The following is a 21,322-nucleotide window of genomic DNA, read 5'->3' as shown; positions in this document are numbered from 1 at the left end:
AAATATAACTGCTTTATTACACCCACATAAATCATTTGTCTGTCTAGGAATAACACAGGAGTTTAGAAGTAGCAATTAGAAACAGTTTTTGTGGTGCAATAAGATAAATGGCATTCAAAGAGTAGTCGTGTTTCCATCAAAGTTTTTTATGTGCATTTTGATTAGAAAAAGTTGATGGAATGGCAAAGTTCAAAAATAACTTCCCCAATTTTTACTCTCAATTGAGGTAGAAACACATTTGCCAAAAAAGTTATCATGTCTGAACCTCCCACAAGGAGGGGATGACTCTTAATTATTTTTTTAAATGAGTGGTGCACGCTAGTTTGCAAACTCTGCATCGTGTTTGTCACAGCTATGCACCTCAACATCTGATTAAATTATGTTTTGTTTAGCGAGGTTGAATTGCTCAAAAACAGGTGGAAACACCCCCAATTTGTAATTTCTTTTTTGTGTCATTTTAAAAGTTTGCTCAAAATTCACATGACAATTAGACTGAAACATAGCTAGTCACAGTTTTAATCATTCTGCTTCATTCTTCCTCTGCAGGGTCTCCGCTCCACATCAGGTGAAGCACTGTAGGCTGCCAGGCCCCTGCCACCATTACCTTCCCTCCTCCTCAAGAGGCATCATCCTTTACACAGAATCCCTCCACCCCACCTGGCCTCACCTGGCAAAACCCCATCAGACAACCACCACTGGCCCTCCCTTTACCCCATGGTGGCCCCAAGGCCCACCCTCTCACTGCTACTGGCTATCCTGGCCTGCACGGGGCCCGCACGCCCCTCGCCCCCCCTGCTGCTCCGGCCCCGGGAGAGAGAGAGGGACTCGGGTGGCATCAACATAGCCGTAGTCCACTCTGGCTCCTCCCTGCTCCCGGAGACGGCGGTGGTGGGAGGCGCGGGGGTTGGCGAGCCGGGTCTCGGGTCCGGTCTGGGAAACGGTCCGGGAGGAGGAGGCGGCGGAGGCGGAAGGGGGGTGACAGATACAGCCTCACTGGCAGGAGTCGTGGCCATGGCCTCTTTGTCCTCCTCAACATACCTGTCGCTGGCAGCACTTTCCACGGAGACGGTGATGACACCATCAGGTCAAGCAAACGTCATCTACCTGGCAGTGAATGAGAGCAGTCCAGGCACACTGCTGCTGCAGCTGTGTGAGCTGCTGGCCACTACACCTCTACAGGTAGGCACAGGACACAAAACACACGGTTTTTCACCTTACATTGTGTTTGATTCTAAATAAATATGCATTCTGAGTTACTGAAAGATGTTTCACCTGCGACCTTTGTTTAACTCAGGGTTTGGTGTTTGAGGAGGAGAGACCACCCCCGCCAAACCGTGCCCCTCTAGCCCCAATGCTGGAGTTTGTCTCCGCTCAGACTGGAGTTCCTGTTGTTGCTGTCGGGGGAGGAGCCAGTCTAGGCCGAGAGCCACAGGTAAAAATGAGTTACTTCTTATTGCATCATCATCGTTCCCGTTTCTTTCATCGCAGCCAAAGAAAGAACTGTCTGTGAAACACCAGATAGAATGTAACAATTAAAAGATATGAACATGTTTTCCGCCTTCTTCAGCAGATTTCAGTTACATAACACTTTGAAGTTGTGGTCTATATGTAAATGGGAAATTTAATGAAGAGAAAATGTACAGTAATTTTAATAGGACAATGTCAGTCTGTGAGGGTGGAACAATATTACCTTTCAAATTAGTAGAAATCATATTTTTTATCAACCTACAAGCTTGTTTGTTTGCTGTTTGACAGGAGCAGGTTGAGGGTCATGGCTAATTTAGGAATTAACCATGGAAAAATCCAATCAGAATGGGAAACGGGAAAGGAAAATTCAAATCCAAAGAGGCACAAATTTGTATTGAACTGATTACAAAGAGTGACTCAGTGAGACCTTTAATGCTGAGGTGTCTTGTTACAAAGCTTTTCATTACACAATCACAGTTTCTGCTTATTGCAAATATGCACATTTCAGCTTTAGGGACGACAAATTCCTTAGGCCTGCAGAGCTATGGATATGAAATCCTCTCCATATCTTCTGACAGCAGAAACTGAAGCTCAGTGAGCAATCTCTAATTTATCTCAGATTAAAATCTACAATGTCAACTTCTTTTTGGAAGACACACTGTTTGATCTTATCAGGAATGTGCGATGGAGAAGAGGGGCATTGCAATATCTTTCTCAGGATGGCTTTAGTTTCCATTGTTGCTATTTGTTAACAGGTCAGCATCAAAATCACCAAGTAGGAAGAGACATTGGCATGAATATTCATAATATTCGACCTGTTTGAGAAAAATAAATCAACACAATTGTTTAAAAATTGATTACTTATGTGTTGAGAATAGGCCACAATCAGAGACCCGGATAACAAAGCAGTACAACAACGGCAGGTGTGATAGTCAGTGAGTGGGCCAGGCTGTTTTAAACAGATCACCTTGACAGCGGTGGGTTATAATTCTTTCATGACTTGGCTGCTGTCATAGTTAATACAGTAAAACTGGCACCAAGCTAACAGCATCTTAAAATATTCATTGATTTAACAGATTTGTTTACAGCAGGAGGTGAAGACACTTTGAAGAGACATTATGTCATTAACCTTTTAACATATTGCACCTTAACCTAAAAAAAAAACATTAGATGGAGATTATCTTGCTAACTCTTTTACTGAATATGTATTTGCACACTGAAATGAACACAAACAAGGCTGATGATTTGACATGGATGCTGTTCATTTCACCCACTTCATATTTGAATTTTTTGCTGCTTTGTCCCTGACATGTTCAGGTGTGAAATGAACACAGGATGTTTTGTGCTTGTGAAGCATCAACTGGTTTCCCACCTTCACGAAGTTGTGTACGTGTTTAGACAATCAGTGATGTAAAGGAATACCATGTGCTCTACTTATTGTCTACTGAAAACTAAAGAGATTGTATGTTGTTAAATGAGCATCCTCTTTGCACACGCCACCTGACATTTTGGAGTCCCTCTCTGACCTCTCACATGTGCCTTCATGTCTCAGTCTCTCAGATCAGCCCACTATCTGTAGCTAGAAATGCTGAGGACACACAGGAAGCTCAGAGAGGATTTGGCTTCTGCTGAGGTGGCTCCAAATCATGGGATGGTTGCTGTTGGAGATTACAGAGGCCTCTTATCTAGCCAGTGCTCAATCCCCTCTCAAGACCTACCGCCTTGGTTTGGCTTTCAACCCAACATTTTTGATAATGAGTTTAGCTCTTTGGTCAGTGCTTGCTTGTTTCGAAGTACTTTTTAAATAAACTTGGCTTGGAGATTATTGATATTTTTGAAGTCATTCATAGGTATTTTAATTTGGGGTCATATTTCTAAGTGGCTGCTGGCCCCGCCGAGCATCAGAGCAACCATCATGTGAGATGTGGTGTAATAAACTGTCTTAGAAAAATAGCTGAGAAACCTGCTGTATGCAGCATGGAGACATTTAACTCGTATCCTCTGGCTTTCAGATTATCTTTCCTTTTGCTTCAACTTTCAAAATCTCATGAGCTGGATCTCTTTTTAAAAGGCTTAAACTCTCAAGAGTCATATTTTCCCAAGTAAATAAAAGTTTAAAAATGAGTCAAACGAGGAATCAAAAATCTGAAAAATACTTGAGGTCGGTGTGCAGTGGAGTCATGTCTTGCGTTTTGTTTTCTGGTTTAGCTATAAGTGATCAAATCCGAACTGAATCAGCATGATTACACAACAAGCTCTCCTGGGCAAATGACACAGACTCTAAAAAGGAATGACAAAAACTGAGAAGAAGCAAAATATGAAACAAAAGATGCATCTATGAACCGTGCTTTTCTACATAATCTGTTGAACACGCCATTGGAAACTGTTTTTAAAACAACAAAAATATGAAGACGCTATTAGAATTTATGAATAAAAGTCATTTCATTTTCAGTCGCTCTTGCTCCAGGCTGCCAGTTTCCTATTTTTCACTAAGACCTAACTTTTTCTTTAAAGAGTAACAACGCACATACAAATTCAACTGAAGTAAGGATTGTAATGTGACAAAATGTGGAAAGGCTTAAGGCATAGGCATAATTTTTCTGTACTGTAACAGAAGTACAGCAGTGATCACAATGTTGGGATGATGAATCACCATTTTGTTTTCTATTTTGAAGCATATCAAGAATAAGTAGAACTTGTAGCAATTCGTTTTCTAAAATGGCGACTTGGGACGCAACATTAGTCATTCATTGTTTCTGGTGAGTACTCAAGGGTGCTAGTGAATTTATTTTAGCTTCATCTTACAAAGAACTCTGAAACAATCTTGAGTCTTCAGCTGCAGAATTCACTTCTAGCACGTTTCCTATAAAACCTTTTCTATGGCAGGTTGATAAAAGCAAACACACTTACACTGCTGGTTTGATGTCTGATATACTTCAGTGCATCATAACTGGAGGTGAGCCCTGACGGCATGAGGCCATGGAATGTTATTCCCTGGCGTCGTTCCCTTTGATCATCCACATGTACGCACAGATGCAGAGCCCTGATTACTAATTTACAGATATTCCCTCAACTCCCAGCAAAAAAAAATATAATTCATACAGTATTTGAAAGTGCAATGCTTGCAAAAAAAAAAAACATATTTTATTTTGCTGCATAAACTTGCATTCACGCCAACCTTCTGCAAATATGCATTTTGACATCTTAAAACTTTGCTCTTGTTTCGACGAAAATACAGTGGCAGAAAAGCCAATGAAAATGAATTTCTTTTTCACACAGTGAGCAGCTCATCTACTAACATTAAATATGACTGCAGTGGCAGAGGAAGGCCATCACTGTTTCTTTCATTCATGCTTGAAAGCTTTCTTTTAAAAGCCAAAGCTTGTTTTGACAGACTGCGTCATTCTTCTGAGCCGGCCCCCCTTAGATTCAAACCAGTCAGACACAACGCAGAAAGAGAGCTCAAATGAGTGGCAACAGTGTGATGTTGCCTGCAGATCCGCTGAATAAATATGCTCAATCTTATATTCAGTACAGCTGAATGGCACCCCATTCTAATTAGCAGTTCATAGAGAGCACCTGGAGTTCAAGGGAAAGCAATAACTTTTTCTGGTATTTAATAAACTAAAGTTTTATGTGAAATGAACACATTTGATTTGTGCTTCATGAATTCCTTCTCTCTGCTTACAGGAGAGCGGCTCAATCTACCTTCAGTTCACTTGCTCTACCATGCTCCAACTTGAGGTAATCTTCGAAGTCCTTGAAGAATATGACTGGACTTCGTTCTCTGTTGTCACCACTCGTCACCATGGCTACGAGGACTTCCTGGCCATGGTGGAGGGTATGACGGATGGCTCCTTCATTGGCTGGGAAAGGAAGAGCGTGGTGGTTCTGAATGTGACAGACGACCCCGGCGGGGCTCGCACCAAACGGCTCCTCAAAGACAATGAAGCCCAGGTGAGTGATGGGGAACACAAATGCCACTTTTGATTGTGACGTAAGTCAAGGGCAAAATGGTTCATCTTAGCTCAAATCAGTTGAACAAAATGGGGTTCCAGCAGCACCTGCCACTTATCTGAGTGTGACTAAAAGCCCTTGAAAAGAAAGTGGATAAAAAAGTCTAATTTCTGTGAATTTCTATAGAAGTAAGTATCTAAAAATTAAACGTCCCCATCTTTCTCATGTAGACCAGCGTCTCCTAACCATGTTTTTCTTTTAAGCCCCCTCTTCTCTCCAAAGAAAACTCACCCGTTTTCCTGCTGTTGAACTCATATGCACACATGTGCATGCACACTTGTACATAAAAATCATAAAATGCATACAGAAACTCCAAAAGGTAAATATATAATTTCTTTACTGGCAAAATAGTAAATATAAGTTATTTTCTATGTAAAAGAAACCTTGATATTTCATACACCTGTCCATTGTTGTGATATATGTACCAGGTGTTTCAGACTTGTTATATTTTGACAGTTTTGTAGATGTAGCATTCAAAGAGAACTAACCTGAAGTTGATCAATCTGACCTCATCATTTTGTCATTTGACAAATCAGAACGGTGCGCTTGATTACCACGCCTCATTGTTTATGTCCTTGATGGCCCAACTGAGAATTGGTGTAAATGTCAATAAAATGAGTCCTAATGTTTTAACTAACCCATTAATTTCTCCAGTCATGATGCAAATATAAGTGGTGATCTGTTAAGACTCTTCACGTCTCTCATTCATTTAACCCTGATGGATAGATATTGCAAACCTGTGCACTAACTATAACGCTCTTCAGCTTCGTTCGTCACTGGTTATTTCCCAAATGAAGCTTAGACTTTGCCTGTGATTTTGTAAAGCTATAGATTTATATCTCTAATACACAAAACATATTGCAGATTGTCACGATGCACCACTGCTGGCACAAATGCTTCTAGGGACACATGTCTAATATTTATTGGAAGCTTTTTCAGGGCTTCTATGAATGTGTAGTATCATAAATATTTAAACTTAGATTTAGAATCATTCTTGTTTTGCAGTTTTGTGGTTCGTTCTAAAAATGGAATCTAATATAAATGTGTCGTCAGACTGTTCCTCTACTCCTACCCAAAGACTTTTTCTTACCTCTAACATATTATGGGAGGTTACATAAAAAGACTAATATTTAAAGTAAATGCACAGATTACGCCTACTTGTGAGGAGAAATGGTTGAATAAACATTTTGCCTGACCTTACCGTTGTCTTATTCATGGAAGGAAGAAAGAAATCAGGAATCTCATGTTGTAGCTTTTTATCCCCACCCTTCTCTTTTCTAATTCTCATCTCTGCATGAGTCAGTTACCTGAGATGACCTCTCTCTATAATGCTTTACCAGTTTAATTTATATTCAATTCTTGCTCTCATTTTTTTGGCTGATATTACAGCAAATGACCTTCATAAAGATAAATCTGGAAAAAAATGAAAGAAAGACAGCAAGGGCAGCTGGAGCAAAGGGAGAACATTATGTAATTATACTGAAAGTGATGTGACGTGTTAAACGGGGGACATAAAAGGGATTTTGATGTGTCAGATTATTTTTGACTCTACAGCTCTTTGACTCTTCAGACATATACTATTCCTTTTAGAACAAGTTTCCTTATTTTTTGTTATCGTCATAATATTCAGAATATTGAATCCAAGAGTCAAAATTAGACATTATTTAGAAAAATGTCAGTAGCTGACATTCTACTGGCATTCCTCTAAATACCTGCTTAAGCAATTTCTCTGGCAGCTGAAGTATTCTTTGCTACTTCCCCCTCAGAGATCCCACCTCCTCAATAACAAGAATAAATATTTTTGGAAATTCTCCAAAAGCATGCCTGCTTTTGCCTTTCTGACCTCTTTTGCTCTCAGGCTTTTGTCTTCCTGTTTCCTGCGTCAGCATCATCAATTTGAATTTGGTATTTTCAACAACCGTATGAATGTGCATGTCCTTGGAAAAAATATCCATTTTCCCTGAGTTCACCTTGAAGTTTTGGAAGCGGCTTTTGTTGATGGATGCTATATGAAGCACAATATGTTTGCCCACGAGAGAAAAGGTTGACAACTGTAAGCTATTCTTATAGAAAGTCAACAATCTATTTGTACCAACTGCTGCTGTTAAATTTGTGCAAACAAGAGTTTCTTTATCGCTCTAAGAAAAGCTAATATAGTTCTTGATGAGCTTGCACATTGCCAGCATCCCTCAATAGGAAGTAAAGACACGTTTCCATTGAAGTATAAAAGAAGAGGATTTAAAAGCTTTACTTGTATGTGCAAGTCAATACTAGGGTTAGTACAGACAGTTTTCCCCCCATGATGAACAATGGTTCTAAGACCACTTACTGTGCAAGACTCCACTGCTAAAGAGGAAAAAAACATGATGAGGCTTGTTTATATTTTGCTGCCAAAGATATGAACAAACCAGCAAAACACTTGGAGGATACAACCTCTTAAGATGAGACTAAAGCTGAACTCTAGATGACTTTTCTCACGCCAGGTTAGGAGGAAGAATAGTTCTGCATTACACCAGAAAAAAAAATCCTACAGTTACATTTGTAGGTGGGAACATCATGGTGTGGGCTGTCTTACACTTTATTATAAGACAGCCCATAATTATAAAATCTGTTGATTTTATAACTGAATTAAAGATCAATAGAAAAATGGACTCAGAGTTTCTTGATAAGAATATGGAAATGAAACAAGTGAGGAATGCCTGGCAAGACAATAGTCCTGAACACACAGCTAAGGAATGTCGCAAACTGCATTTTTATTTTTGAGTGAAATACTTTAAGTCAATCATTAACATGACCCACATCATCTATTGATTTAGAGACACATTCAGATTATTTATGATCCTGATTTTCTCCTACTGCTTTAAGTACCTTGATTTATTTAAATCTTAGTGAAAAAAATACTTTTTCTCCCTGTGAAAGTTGTATGTTTCTTGCTGTGTTTGGTGGCAACTGCAATCTGTTTGCATCTGCATACATGTTATGTAATCTGCATTGAGATAACAGTACATAAAATATGCAGATTAAGAAATGTGTTCATAAATGTGTGAAAAATAAAGTGGTTAAAGTGATTGTAGCTTGTGGGTTCCTTTGACTGAGCTATGCACAAATGATAAGAATTTATCTTTAAGAAAACATTGGTCTTTCAAAAGTTTTTTTTTTTCTTCCCCTGACTTTGTGTTGCCTTCATCTGACAAACCAGCTAAGATGTCAAATTAGGTTTTACCACCAAATGCTGGTACAGAAAAATTCAACATGTCCTTTCTACTATTTTTTAAATATTTATTTTCATTTGAAATGCAGCTCATAAGAGTTTTGCAAAAACATATATTGATTTTCTGTCTTTCAATTGTGAAACGGTTAGCTTGTTCTCATGAAATTTAATTTATGAATTGTTCAGGTGTCTTCCAAAAGCTCTGCAATAAGAAAGCATTAAATTCCTTTCACACATTCACTCTGTAACCCAGTCAGTACCAGAATTATTGATTTCATTTGGTTCCTCTGCTCTGATGTGACAATAAAAAGATCTGTGTCTTGCAGAGACTTAGTGACTTTTCTCCTTAAATCAGCGTTTCTTGTCATTTTTATACTACTTTAATACTGTACCTGATTCTTTCATTACACATTAGTGTATTTAAATTGGTATTTGAAGACTGTATTTATTAAGTACACCTCAAATTAGAAATAACTTGTGTTGATCCATCCAAAAAATGTCCTTCTCCTGAAAAACATAGACAGACCTATAACCTCTGAAAACCCTGTTGATATGGATGTATTGATGGTGTTATGTGCATAATCTAAAGCACTCAGGAGGGTGCAGCACTGCATGGGCCATTTATTTTACTTCAGAGCTTGCTGTTGCTAATTAGCATATGGCAGGCATTGCTTGATGATTTGTATCTCAGTACTGTGACTGGTAAGCAAGGCAGCAGGCGTGCTGGTTTTCCTCTGCATGCCTCACTTAAAGTTATTACAGAACCAGAACACAAAATGAATGACAAAACACATATTGTAAAAGGAAACCAGCTGCAGAATGCTTATTTGTTCCTTTGTGTTGCACTTTAATTTGAATGCTTACAAGTTTACTTCTAACCATAGTCTAATGTTATTCAAGTGACACATCCTGAAAGCATCTTAAATGATCATAAGTTCATACTAGCCCAAATTCTCTGAGCCGAGGAATGGAATAAGGCAGGATATAGACCGTAAATAGGAGAAAATGTACATTTTCCAAGTTATTATGACTTTTTATAGATGAAAACGCTCAAAAAACCTTTCCTAAAGAGAAACACTTACTTGGTCCCAAAAACAAGTAAGTGCTTGTTTTTGATTTATATTAAGATAGGTTAAGTAACAAAAAACAAACTAGCTAAAGTATGGTATGTGGGTACTAATGCTAAGCAAGTCTAGAGATAACCAAGGCAAAATCAAGCTATTAACTAGACTGTCTGCATTGGAGAAAACCACACAATGGATGGGCAAACTTAAAAAAGGTTTGGAGCTTTTGTCACTCTCTCATTAATAACTTTGAAGTAACAAAACCCAAATTTCAACAGCACAGGTTTAAATCAGAGCTGTAGTGAAACCAGCACGATGTCTTCTCTGTGTGTGGAACAAGATTTCTAATGTGATTAAGACAGTTAAGCTTCGTCAAAGTACAATATGAAGACTCACAATTGTCTAAAGAAATCCATATTGGGATACCCATGCTTTAAAAAAACGAATGCCTGTTCTGACAAAGTGATTACCACATGATATTTAAAGAAAAAGAGTTTTTGTGGGTTGTTTGTAAAGATAGCAGGGAACATCTTTCTTCAAATATTAGAGCAACACAACAATTTACAAGAGGAAAAAAGATAATTTTTACCTGAGGAGATAGAGATTTTCTATGTAAAAGACTTTGAATGTATGCCGACTGCTGGAGCATGTCTATGTAGACCTCATGCCGACCTTGATTCTATCCGCTGTCAGCTGAGTAGGAGGATCGGCGTCATCCGGCCATCTTCTCTGACGCGAGTCACAGCAGTAAACATGCAGCATGCGATTCAAGCGCCACACGCCTGCTGCTATTACTGCTGGTATTCCATATTCCAGTGTTGACTGATTTGAGTTTTTATACCCTCACTCATTGTCTTCCGAAATGGTGGCACACATTTTCCTCAAGTGCTTCCTCTGAGCAATCATCTGAAGGACTCTCATAAGCCCCCCACCCCTAAACACACACACACACACACACCCACACACACACACACACACACACACACACACACACACACACACACACATTAAGACTCACACAGATTCATTTATCCTCCCTTTTATTTTTAATAATGTATGAATGGAAAATAAAAATACAATCAGAACAAGATTCCTCATTTTTCAAGTACAGCTAATTTAGCTAAAAATAAACTTACCAAAGGGCAGAAATCTGTTAGATGTCATGTAACACTGATGTGTACATGAAGAAAATGTATAATTGTGAGAGAAATATATACCAAGTAAAAAGAAAGAGAAAGAAACACCGATGATTAAAGTGGGATCCAGCCGCTCAACCTGGATCCATCACCATGCTTCATTTTAATTGATGCTACACTCTGTTACCCTATTGGTTTGTGGCCACCACCTGAACCCCTCTGTCGTATCATTCGCCTCCAGGTCCGTCTGCTGTACTCCTCCCTGGAAGAGGCTGAGCTGATTTTTCGGGCAGCCTGGGCAGCGGGTCAGGCTGGGCCGAGTCACATGTGGTTTGTCGTTGGACCCGCCCTGTCTGGACTGGGATTGGAGGGACTGCCAAAAGCCTTGTTTGCCATCAGGCCTCAGGGCTGGAGGGACGAGCCACGCAGGTACGCGCCAAGCAAATGGTTCCCTACTGGTCCGTTTGGGTTTTATGTTGCCATAGATTTTTAGTTTATACAATAAAATTAATGGCAAACTCATTCCGCCAAATTAGCTCTTCCTTCTGCTCTATCACAAAGCCTATCACAGCTGAACACAATGAATCCCACTGTTAGCAAAAGTCAAAATAATTTTTCAGAATAAGATTGCATTATGATGTTCTTTTTAATTTCCCTTTAATTTTCTCATGTTAATACCCATGTAACACATGGATTTTAGTATGCTAGCACACCAGGAAACACTGTGAAAGCTGCTTAAGCAAATGTCTAATTACTTTAGACACAGTCGGTGAATCACTGGATTCTCTTCAGTTAAACCTTCACCATAAAAAGTCACTTAACACTCGGCATTGTATCTGTCTGCACAGTTAATTGATTACAATTTACTAAAATGGATTTGTTGTAATGCCTGACTTCTCCTGTTTCAGAAAGTTTTATACTCCTAGTTTACTAGTTAGTTTTTTTTTTCTTAGCTGAATGAAGAATTTACAAGGATTAGGAAAGTTCTGCACCTCTGAGCCTTTAGGCAGCGAAAACCCAACCTGGTGATTTGAAAAATGCATGAGGATCAGTGGGAAAATAAACATTCTCTTCTTTATCCCTGATAAACACTTTTTTTGCAAATCCATGTTCTTTTGGCTTTGCAGCACACAGAAGAACACAAAACCGTTTTAAGACAACACCGCTCCATGCATGTTCCATTTTACAGCCAAGCTTTTCTCCTTGCTTTTTCTAAATGGATTGACTGAGTGGATCAAGGTGAGAAGTTCCTTAATTTATTTTATTTTTATTTTCAAAGAAACAAAAATGGTAAAGAATAAATTACTATTGAGTCTTTTGTGTTTAGTTTTCCATCATTGACATGTCAAAATCCCAGTTTTTTAAACTTTACCATCCATCTGGAATCCACTGAGATGCAGACGTTTTCATCTCGACAAGCAGCATTTTGCCTACATCAGACTTCCCCAAAAAAATGTTTGCACATAGAAAACCCAAGAGAGCAGCAGAGTTGTCACTACCATGCATATTGTTGTAGTTCATTCTAAAACACAGATGTCACCAGACAGGGGCAGCATACTTAAAGGGATGTGATAAACAGAGACATGTTCCTTTAAATATTTAATGAAGCCCAGCACCTCCTTTCCAGGTGAAAAGGTTTATTCAGCGTTTAACCTTTCAGAAAAGAAAACATAATTCTCCTTGAATCAAAATCCACACAAGTTGGTATTTAAATCATTATGAAGAGTTTTAAAATGAATTTGCCTTTTACTTTTTTCAGTTCAGTATTTTAGCCTAGACATTTCACATTTTGCTTGTTAAAAACTAAACATTGGCTATGATATCAAGATCAAAAGTACCATAATTTTACAATGTTATTGTTTACTGAATCATGTATAACATGATGTTTGTGCTTTATGTATAAAGAAAATAAATATTGTTACTGCAGCTGGTATAACATGCTACATTAATGTATCATTGATAACTAGCTAAAAATGTATTAATACAATGTTTATTGTTATCTTAAAATCTTTACCTAATAGTAAAGATTTCAGTCACTTGACTGGATTTGAAATTAATATTGGTAATTTTAGGAGCTGGTGATACTGGACTTGATGAAGTGCTATTCAAGTGGAGGCCATTTACTATTTGTTCTTGAGGATTAGTTATTTTCAACTTTATATCTGTTTCAAACAATATCCATAGTGATGTATTCAGGGATTGAATATGAAGACAATGTGAACTACAACATCAAATGGAATGATATTTGACAGATTATGAATCATTACCAGACCAGAAAAACAAAAAACCCTGCAACTTCTACAACCTCCGGCTGATAGCTTGTTGTTTACTGGAGTCACATTTCCTTCATGTAGACTATGCATCGACCAAAATGATGGTTGATATGAAACATCTAGAGGTGGATAATATATTCATTGTCAAAGTAAATTTCTTTTGTAGTGAAGGGGTTTTCATCATGACTAAAGATGGGTAAATATGGTTAAAATTGCCATTTTTTGTAGGCTCATAAATCTGTAATAAATACAGAAACTGTCGAGTTACAAGATGAGGAACAATGGCACTAACACCTTATCTTAGTTTTATATGCACAGTGTATTTTAATGGTATGGTTAGATTTATGTTTCCTGGAACACAGCTTTGGCTTTTGTGTCAGTTTCAGATATACAATGCAATAGGAAGACATAAATAACAACAGACAAAACAGCCGTGTTTTGTTGGGTTTGTATTTTATTCATTTATTTGATATTAAAGAATTAAAAAAAATAAAAAAGGATATTTTCACAGTTTAAGGACTCACATTAATCAGAGTCATTTTTGGCCTTAAAGTAAAGTGCCTATTTCAGCCACATTAGTATTTCTGCCACAGCATTTTGTGGTTGCTGGAGAATCTTCAGAGAAGTTTTCCTCACTGAAAAGAAGTGATAATTGTGACATGGATCAGTAGTTTTGTGAATGTAATAAAAAAACATGTCCCCCTTTTGCAGAGTTTGGAATTTCACCCGCAGCTAAACCGCTCTTTCAAGTCATATGTAAAATTAAATTGTCATTGCTTCATAAGCCGATTCCAAACATCAAACCCTGCAAGATAAGATTTTCATTTATCACAACTTCATCACTTTTCCTTCCAGTATAATCAGGAAGCATTTCAGAAGAACATGTAAGAAATAAATTATCTGTCCCCGTTTGAAATGAAAGCAAGAGGAAAAAGCTGAGTGGTTGTTTCCACTCTTTAAGCTACTTTTTGCTCATTTCTGTGCATGTTTACGTATGTGTCCCTTTTAATGTTGGTCAAATTGTTTTACTCTCACCTGATTCACAGAAATTTTATGCTTAATTAATTTAGCTCCTCTTTGATTCTTAGTGGTATTTGCATCTATTTCTTGCCCTCTTAGTTTTAGTGGTTTTACTAGTGCATTTCTTTTTCAGTTTGTTTTGGTTGTTAAATTTTTGGTTGACTTTCCTCCAAGAAATGGCTCTGAATCAGGGTCTGAGTTGTATTCTTGGCTGTTATCAATCTACTGACACATTACAGCATTCAGAGTTACATTGAAACACCCAGAGAACACATCAGCTGACAGGATGGTATAAATTGTGACACTTCAAATTTATATTCTTCTGGACTTTTGAACTCTTTCTTTTTCAGCTGCTCTGTGAGCATTTTCAATGTCTGAGTTAAAAATAAGAAAATAAACTTGATGTTGTTTTCTTCAGTTGTTTTTTTTTTTTTTCATCATTTTGTCAAATGGAATGCAAGAAATAACTGATAGGTTTTGGGGGAAAAAAAAGCAGAGTTGAGTCAACAGTTAAATAAAAAAGTGGTGCCTTCACAAAGTGTCCCGCATTTCTTTCAAGCTTTTCACAGATCCATGACTGATCTATTAATATTTCCCTAAGACAGATAAGATATTTTTATTTACTGAGCACCTGAATAAATTTAGAACTTTGACTTTGATGCATCATTTAGATGCGTTAGATTTAGATCTGTCAACATGATTTTCTTTTTTTTTTTCTTCATTTAAGCAGTTATCAGCAGTGCAGTTATTCAGTTATACTGATAATTCCAACTAACAGAACAACATTTATACTGACCAGTATAACTGACCTCCCCTTTTCTTCGATTCATTCATTATGCTTTAGCATTTTTTTTTAAATCAAGCAATATATATATATATATAAAAAAATAAAATTCCCCTCTCACCCTCCGTGGGTGGTCTCTGAGCTCGGGTCCTCTACCAGAGGCCAGCTAATTATTCCGGCAGGGTATCTGATTACTGGCAAGAACATTGAGCTGGCAAGAACAAGATCAATGTTCTTGCTCCTTTCCTTGTGACCTCATCGATGTTGCCATTTGCTTGCTGTATTCCCAGGTACTTGTAGCTGTCTTGTTCAGCTTTAGATAGTTCGTTCATTACTGGCTGCATACCCAGTCTCGGGGTGGGGAGTAGTTAACTCCCCCCTGACCTTACCTTTGGGCTCCTCCCTTTTGCCGTAGCATTTGTGTTGTACCTCGTCAATCTCAAGTTGTGATAGCAGTTGCCGTTTGCGGATGTTGGAGCACTGAGCTACTAGTTGTTTGGCAGTCATTGTAGACTGTGGGTGTCGAAGTAACCATTCCACCCTCAGTCTTTGCATGTAACCCCTCTGACTAGGGTTACTTGAGTAGTAGCATTCCAACAGATCCATGTTTTCGTCTCTCGCATGTCGTGCTTATCAATGTCTCTCATGGTATGAGGTAGGCTATATAGCTCTAAGGGTCTTGCCTAAGGACCCACACTGCATAGCTCAATTGTACTGTTGTAACTTGTTGTAACTGTTGTAACTTGCCCCCAGCCCGGATTCGAACCCCGGTCTCCCGGGTGGTAGACTGGTGTCTTACCCACTGAGCTATACAGTCAGCTATATATATATATATATATATATATATATATATATATATATATATATATATATATATATATATATATATATATATATATATATATATATATATATATATATATATATATATATATATCTATCTATCTACGGTGTAGTGCATGTGTAATCATAACCCATGCACCTTTTTGCTTTGACAGATTGCAACTATAAGCTTAGCAATTTGTAGTTTTCTATATATTTTAGCCAATAAAAATCAAGACCAAGAAACACAGCAGACAGGTCAGGGTTAAAGTTGTGACACAGTTCACTTAGGGTTAGTCTATAAAACAATGTCCTAAGCTGAGAAGATCTCTTATAACTCTGTTCAACCCACCATGGCTAAAAACACAATGAGGGAAATTCTTACTTAGGGTATCACTATGGAGGCGCTGCTGAGATTTATTGCCCAAGCTACTCTCAACAGCTCCCATGAGGTGGTAGAATCTTTTAGCAGGACACCTATTAATGGGATACTTAACAAATCTGGTTTTTATGGAAGAGTATAAAGAAAAGGTCCATGAGAAAGCTGTTTAAAAATCACCACCACTGCGAAGCGAACAGGGAAAACATTTTGAAGACTGTGGCTATGACACAACAACCATGACGATTTTCAAGGGTACCAACCAGTTCTTCAAATGCACTGTTACAGTCTAAATATTTCAGTCAAAGGGCAAAAGCAAACTGCTACTTTAACCACGACCTGGTCTATCACAGAAATATTATGATGCCAAACGAGTGTAACAAAGTTTGGGTGCCAGGTAGTGCATTAAGAGACTGTTTCTCTTTTTTTTTCCTTTTTTGACATCTTCACCCTTTAAAAGATTAAATACCTCCTAAAGCTTGTTTTCTTTGCCTCGTCCACTTGTTTTAAGTTTATGACCCCTTCAGTATCCATCACTCTTCTTAAGATATTTGATCCTGTGTGAAATCTATTATCATTTCCACCAAGTGTTTCTGCTTGCGCTCATAAAAGCAGCATAATGGCTGTTTGTAAATCTATATTTTATTTAAAATTCAGCCCATCTTTTTCTACAGTTGCAATTAAGATGTTGAAAAGCCAACTACTTAAGCAGTTAAAAGAAGAAGCAAGAAAACAGAACTTCTGTATATTCTTTTTAAATATTTTTAAGCACAGTTACACACAGCATTTTCACACACCTCTGCACCCTTGAGAAGGTGCTGCATCCTTAGATTTTATTTTCTTTCCATACAAAAGGAATGTGAATGTGTTGCTGAAAAGGGCTTGATGGAGAAGAGAAAAAAGTGAATAAACAAAAACTTAATAAACTTATTGTTGTTCTTTGTTATTCTCTCACCTTTATGTTTCCACTCACTGTGGGCACACATCTTCTGTTCAAAAGTTTTTAATATCCCCAAACCTGGGGAAAAACATTGATCCTGAGCAGTTCTCATGTATTATGACTCTAAGCAAAACAAAGTAAAATTACACATGGATAACTAATTTATATATTTTTATGTAGATAAAAACACTGCCAGGATTCAACTGAAGACCTTACAAACCTCCTAAATATCTTCTTCAGAAAGATTATTTGGAGCCATGACTAAAGACGACTTTAAAGCACTGAAAGATGATTCTTAAAATGTTTATTTCTTTTTTGATATGTTCTCACAAGTAAGTTCAAAGCTATTTTACTTATGAGACTTGTCTGATAATTGATCTTTATATTTAAAACCTGGAAAGCCCTGAGGAAAAACAAACTCACAGTTTTGCTGATGTGCAATGCGACACATTACTTGTCAAAACATGCAGAGTTTCTGAGATGTGAATATTCCTTAAGACTAATCCTGGGATTAAAGGGTCAACTTCCTTTATTAAATCCTCCAAAATCACTGCACCTACTTTAACCTGATCAAATAAAGATTTGGCCTGTTTAATGCAGATGCAGTCAGCACGCTTGGTAGATCATTAGCAACAGAAATCAAATTGTGAATGAAGTAAGTAATTAGTTGATTCTAAAAGTACCTTTTAATTTGATTTGCCAATTTGGAGATGCTTTGAAAATGTAGATAAAATCATTATTGGCCTTTGACTACATGCCAGATCAGATCTTCTGGATTGAAGACTGGCAGTTCTGTGACTCAAGTCTGCAAATTGCCATAAAGGATTAAAACATCAAAAATGGAATTCCTAAAAATGTTTAATTTTATATTTGTAAAAATGTCATCTTGCATGTGAATTACCGATACAAGAAAAAATAATCCCACACAGAGCAGTTTTATTTTTCTCCTCTTAATAAGTTGTCAAAACTTGCACATCAGAACCGATAACTTATGGTCCCTAATAGATTGTTGATTACTCTTCTAATGTTGAGCATTATTCTGTGGTATAAATTAAATTTCTTTTGCGAAATGGGAATTCCTGCTGTCCATTTACATTAACATAGAATTCACTGAATTCAAATATCACCTTGTTTTCAACCACAGACAGCAGAGAAAGTCAGTAGAAATATGCTGAAATTTTGGCCAACATTGCCCATTTACACACATCCTCCACACCACCAGAGATCTGCTACGTGATTCCTGTTCTTACAACAGGCGCCAATGTCGATCAAACAGGATTCAGGATATGATACCAAAAGGGTTGTGATGGCAATTTGAAGATAATACAGCCCTCTGCATATAAATACTGTTTTTTTTTGTTTTTTGTTTTTTGTTTTTTTGCTACAAAAAATAAATCAAGCATTAAGTGTTAATATCCTATCATTATCAGCATACATGATCTCAGAAACTCTAAAAATAACCTAAAACATTTTTAGCAATTCTTGCAGCAGTACTTCTGTGTAACGCGATCATTTAATGAGGCTCCTTTCACCCTCCAGGCTTAATTTGTTGTTACCAACGTGTTTTCTTTAACCCATCCTTATCTTCCAAATTGGCTTATCTAGGATAAGTTACATTAAAACAAAGATGATAAGATCATAAATAGGTATGTTGGATCGTATTTTGTATTCAGATTCAAAAGTCCTTGATATTTTGTTAAAGTAAAAAAGGATTTCAGGATTTTTGCCTTTAATTTACAGAGCTGAGGGGTATCTTTAATTTCTTTCTGCAGTTTGAAGCTTTTCCACATCTTCAGGTGTACAAGTAAGCTTTTGGGCTTCCATGACTCCGGCCCAGTCAGTCTATGTCCTTTCATAAAATTCCCTTGGACCTCAGCAGTGTCAGAGAAAGACCTTTAAAATGTCCTATTATCCCTGGCTCACATTCTTCTCTTGGCTATCTTGCAGACGTATTGCCAAGGGAGTTTCAGTGCTCACTCACGGGGCGATGGCTCTACGGAGGGACCAGGGGGCCAACAGTCGAGCCCAGTATGCAGGGAACTGCCAGAGTGATGGAAACCAGACCCACCGAGTGCCAGACAGGATCAGGTGAGAGGGGGCAAACAGCGCTGAGGGGATGCCTTTGATTGTTATTGCAATATAAAGCTTCAGCTTGAAGGAGTGAATGTCATTCCATACATTTGATGAGGCATCCGAATTCAGAGCAAAGAGATGCATTGCTTAGATCTCACGAGTCTCAGTGAAAGTTTCAAATGAAGGTAGCTTAACATTGTTCTGTGTTTTGAATTTTGTATGTGTTTTCTGCTGACCTGCACTGATTGAGAGTCTCTGAGTGTAATGCTTTTGGAGCTGGATTATTTTTTGCCACTGTTTATTTTCCAGTAATATTGAATGAATTTTTTTCAGGATCATTTTAAGGAATATAAAAGAGGAAAACAAAGAAAAATAAGACATTAAAAGTTCTTTGCTGCAACCAGAAGAAAACAAAACAAAAAAAAAACTATAAATCTATTATTTAGAAATAAGCTGCTGGCAGAAATCATCCTGGGAAGTTGTTTCTAGCTTTTTTTAAACACCTAATTCATTCAGAGTCAACAATAGATGTGTTTTTGGTTTTCTGTTTAAACTACAAACAAAATATATTAAACAGGGAACACTGTTAATACCGGTTTTATTGTTACAAAAAAACACATTAACTAAAAAAGCTATTTTCAAATTTTAATTTCCAAAGGGAAAAATAAAATGATACATAAAACAAAGATGCAATACAAGCTTTGCATTTATTTATTTTTTATTTAGGTGATGCAAACTTCTGCACAATCTCTGAGACTTTCAAACATTCACATTTTAGACAATTTAATTTTCCTGTCCAGGGGGAATGCAGATATGAGGAAGGGACATGTTCCAGGTTTTAACTGCATGCTTGATTGGCTGCTGCTCTCTGGCCCGATGCCCTCAGGGAACTGTTTGGAGGAGTCCGATTTCCCTGTTTTCAGCTGACGGCGTTACAGGAGCTGTCTGTTAACCTGCTGCCACTCTGACTGAAGATTTGAATTCAAATATACAAATGCCACTGTTAGAGAATTGAGTGGTGGAATATTCCAAAATGTATTAAGATGTATATATTTATGAGGAACTTTTTTTTATTTTTTTTTATTAAGTGTAATTCCTGAGGCTGAGGCCTAACTTGTTTGCTGAAATATAATTTTTGATTCAGAGTGTTAAATGGATTTACTTCTGACCTGGAACACAAAACCAACAACACTTACAAAAAATGTTTTTTTCAGAGACAGTAGATTGATGACGGGCCGGCATAACATTTTTCAAACATAAACAAGATTTCAGAAGCCAGATGAATAGACACCACAGGTTGTATTCCTGTTCTTTTTTATAAAGTTAGCAGTTTCACTTCAAAAATCGGTGAAACGTTCTATGTCCATCACAGCCTTGCTTTTATATTCTCTCAATCAGCGACAGGGTTGTCTGTCACGCTGACAGGTATTGTGGCTCAAGGCAGTCTTGTTGAAAAGCAGAGATAGTCCCCCGTACTGCTGCATGAATGACACTTGTAATACATGGAGGATTTTATTCTCAAGTGATCCACCCTTTCTCTAAAATGTTTCTTTTTTGACGTGAAGTTGAAGCTGGTACAATTGTGAAGCTACATTCATATGTAAATATGTAAGAATTTAGGACACAAAGAATTTCTCACTTTGTTTGAATAAAAATCTAAACAAATAAAATAAAAAATACTGTGTTCGCACAACAGCTTTGCAATATGGCTGCATATGAGCCCCTCCTGCCTCTGGTCATTCATAAACCATTGGCTGCATCACTCTCATGGCTAATGAAACCTAAACTGGCTTACTCTTTAGATTTGACACCTCTGCAGTTTGATCATTACCTAAAGCTGGTGGCCTGGAAACCTAACAATAGCATGCTCTCTTAAACACTCTTATGTCATCTTAGCCCTTTCAGAAATCACAACTCGACTGCCAGAAGCTATCTCAGTCCCAGTTTGAAGTGTTTGTGAATGAACTGACAGTCTTTCTGCAGTTTACTGTTTCTCTTTACTTGTAACTGCAGCTGTAAGCATGCAATAAGCATACAAGATGATGAGAAATACAAAGTAGAGTGTACAGGAAAAGGAGGACATTTTCTTAAGATTTTTAGAGAAACTATGAATGGCCATGTTTTGTTTTTTCAAAT

At 37.5% G+C, this 21,322-nt stretch overlaps 1 protein-coding gene across 1 annotated transcript in view; it reads left to right on the top strand.

Moving 5' to 3' along the window:
- Nucleotides 1-448: 448 nt before the first annotated feature.
- grin2da (glutamate receptor, ionotropic, N-methyl D-aspartate 2D, a) overlaps nucleotides 449-21,322 on the top strand; it is a 97,195-nt gene continuing 76,321 nt past the window's right edge. The window contains exons 1-6 of the mRNA XM_088010443.1: nucleotides 449-940; nucleotides 1,052-1,179; nucleotides 1,295-1,432; nucleotides 5,158-5,424; nucleotides 11,137-11,324; nucleotides 19,061-19,201. Of these exons, the coding sequence (XP_087866569.1) occupies nucleotides 715-940; nucleotides 1,052-1,179; nucleotides 1,295-1,432; nucleotides 5,158-5,424; nucleotides 11,137-11,324; nucleotides 19,061-19,201 (1,088 nt within the window). The 5' untranslated portion in view covers nucleotides 449-714. The remainder of the gene's footprint in view (nucleotides 941-1,051; nucleotides 1,180-1,294; nucleotides 1,433-5,157; nucleotides 5,425-11,136; nucleotides 11,325-19,060; nucleotides 19,202-21,322) is intronic.

The sequence above is a fragment of the Poecilia mexicana genome, unplaced genomic scaffold (assembly GCF_051168715.1).
Source record: "Poecilia mexicana isolate PSO_F unplaced genomic scaffold, ASM5116871v1 scaffold_11, whole genome shotgun sequence".
NCBI classification, from domain to species: Eukaryota; Metazoa; Chordata; class Actinopteri; order Cyprinodontiformes; family Poeciliidae; genus Poecilia; species Poecilia mexicana.
The sequence above is the reverse complement of the archived record's forward strand: the minus strand, read 5'-3'. Positions and strand labels throughout refer to the sequence as shown.